The 2,322-nt window shown below is 33.5% G+C and overlaps 1 protein-coding gene across 1 annotated transcript in view; it reads right to left on the bottom strand.

Annotated features, from left to right (window-relative positions):
* Positions 1–465: 465 nt before the first annotated feature.
* Positions 466–2,322, bottom strand: part of LOC125650411 (homeobox protein Nkx-2.2a) — a 3,082-nt gene continuing 1,225 nt past the window's right edge. Inside the window, exon 2 of the mRNA XM_048878707.2 lies at positions 466–2,322. This exon is cut by the window's right edge and continues 2 nt beyond it. Within this exon, the coding sequence (XP_048734664.1) occupies positions 1,561–2,322 (762 nt within the window). The 3' untranslated portion in view covers positions 466–1,560.

Genomic DNA, 2,322 nt, shown 5'->3' with positions numbered 1-2,322 from the left:
CGCTTAGCAATGCATCACAATTAATTCAAATCAGAAATTAATAAACTTGTTATAGCAATTCGTAACGCTTTTCACACAGCTGATAAGGTTTCTTGCCCTGTGTTCAGACACATTTTATTTGTTTTGTTTGAAATATGCATGTCAGTTCCCATACCTTTTAAACTTAAATTATCTCTATTTCTTGATAAAATATAATCTATGTAGGATAAAACAGATTGGTAATTCGCGTCCTTAGATAACTTGGCCAGTATATTTCACAGGAGTTGGATAGAACGTGAAGATTTACACGCGATAAGCTCTGGTTATCAATGAAGAGAAGTCAGTATTATCATATTTAAAATTTGAAATCATTAAGGTTCTGAATTTTCGGATGATTATTTTGAGCTGACGATCCACTAAACTCTCAAAATTAAACAAATTGATGGATATATAGCTTAATAGATTTAAGTAAATAAATAATATATGTACAACTGCATATTTTTATTGCGTCATTTACATAATAAATGACAATTTTTAATTCAGATGGAGTTGGGTTTTGCCTGCCTCCAACAAAAACAAAGCAAGGTCTCTTTGGCAATGTTTCTAACACCAGAACATAAATAAATAATAAGATTTCAAGTACTTGGATAGATTAATCCAATACATTGTTAAATAAACATCTACCTCTATAGTATTGTGTATTATTGCCTAAAATGTTCTCTATTGTTAAATCCGACGTAACGTATTTTTTTGTTTAAATTCCTAATATATTTTTTAAAATATCTATTAAATCCTTAAAATTTACTTTTGAATATCGTCAAATTTCCCTAAATTTATAATTGATTTCAAACTAATGGCTGCATATAAATTCTAAACAGTTTTTTTTAATTAATAGAATATGAATTTCTTTGTTATTGCATTTAACAAAGTTGGGCATTAAAACCATTTGAAGGAGATTTTTATTTATACTGATTTTCATATCATATACAGAATTGGGATGAACATAATTCAAAGGTCTATAATAAAATTGAATTTAAAAAATATTGCTTGAGTGTCTTAATATTTTTGAGTGGAAATAAAATGCATGTGTTTAAAAAAAAATTACATGAGGAAGTAAAACTCAAATGAAAGAGGAACAGAGGTACTAATATATTTTCTATCGTGGATACAACGTACCTTGTTACTCGATATGCACCGACTGGTACCAAATTTAGAAAAAATGAACTTGAGATGAGTTCTTACAGAACTTTATTTCTGTCCAAAAAGACAGAACATCGAAGTCAAGATCTTTGCGTAGAACGAAATATAATGAAAAATAAGCACTATATAAAATTAACAAAAATATATATCGAAAGTTGATTGTAAAAGATCAATGCATTTCTCCACATATCTAAAGCACTTTTCAAACGGAATCACATCCCAAAATTGAAACATTCAATTTTACCTGAAAAACCGTCATCGGCAGATTTGATATTCTCTACAGATCTATTTCCTCTAAAACACAAGTTTATCTGAAGGTTTTACAGACTTTAGGTAGCACATGCCAGTTTGTAAAGCACTTATATCTTGATTAGTGTTTCGCTACCACCAGCGGGTTTGATGCTGCATTAAAGGGTAACTGTAGCTGGGAAGAACATTCATATTGTTCATGTTCAAATTCATTGAGTTCATCGAATTATATGAGCAACTCATATTCATGTTCATATTATTCATATTTGACATGGAAGAAGAATTCAAAGAGTTCATAGGAGGCATACCAGCATTATTCATGCCCGGTATAGAGGACATACCGTTCATTTGAGACAGAGCACTGTTCATATTCACAGAAGATCCTATATTTGTTTGCATTTCTAACTGTTCTTGTGATTTCATCATAGAACCGCTCATTGGCGGCTGACATGGTTTTCCGTCTCTCACTAGGACTGGTACAGCTACCCTCCGTGGTGAGGGTAGGGGGTTCAAGTCTAGACCTTTCTCCTGTCTTGCCCGCTTTAACTTGTACCGGTGGTTCTGGAACCATATTTTCACTTGTACGGGTGTAAGTCGGATAATGCTAGCCAAATGCTCTCGTTCAGGGGCGGAAAGATATCTCTGCTGTCGAAATCTTCTTTCCAGTTCGTAAGTCTGAGCTTTGGAAAAAAGAACTCTGCGTTTTCGCTTTTTCTGGCTGTCTTGGTTATGGGAGGCGTTTCCATCACCATTTTCACTGTTTCCATCGCACTGTCCCTCGTCATTTGTTTCGGATTTCACCAATGTGTTCGAATTATTCATAGTAGACTGACTCTCCGTGTTAGAAACGTCACTGGAGTGACTAGAATTGCCGGGCGAGTTCAGGTGTCCAAG

The sequence above is a fragment of the Ostrea edulis genome, chromosome 5, assembly GCF_947568905.1.
Source record: "Ostrea edulis chromosome 5, xbOstEdul1.1, whole genome shotgun sequence".
Taxonomy (NCBI): domain Eukaryota; kingdom Metazoa; phylum Mollusca; class Bivalvia; order Ostreida; family Ostreidae; genus Ostrea; species Ostrea edulis.
Note: the sequence above shows the minus strand (reverse complement) of the source record. Positions and strands in the feature narration are given on the sequence as shown.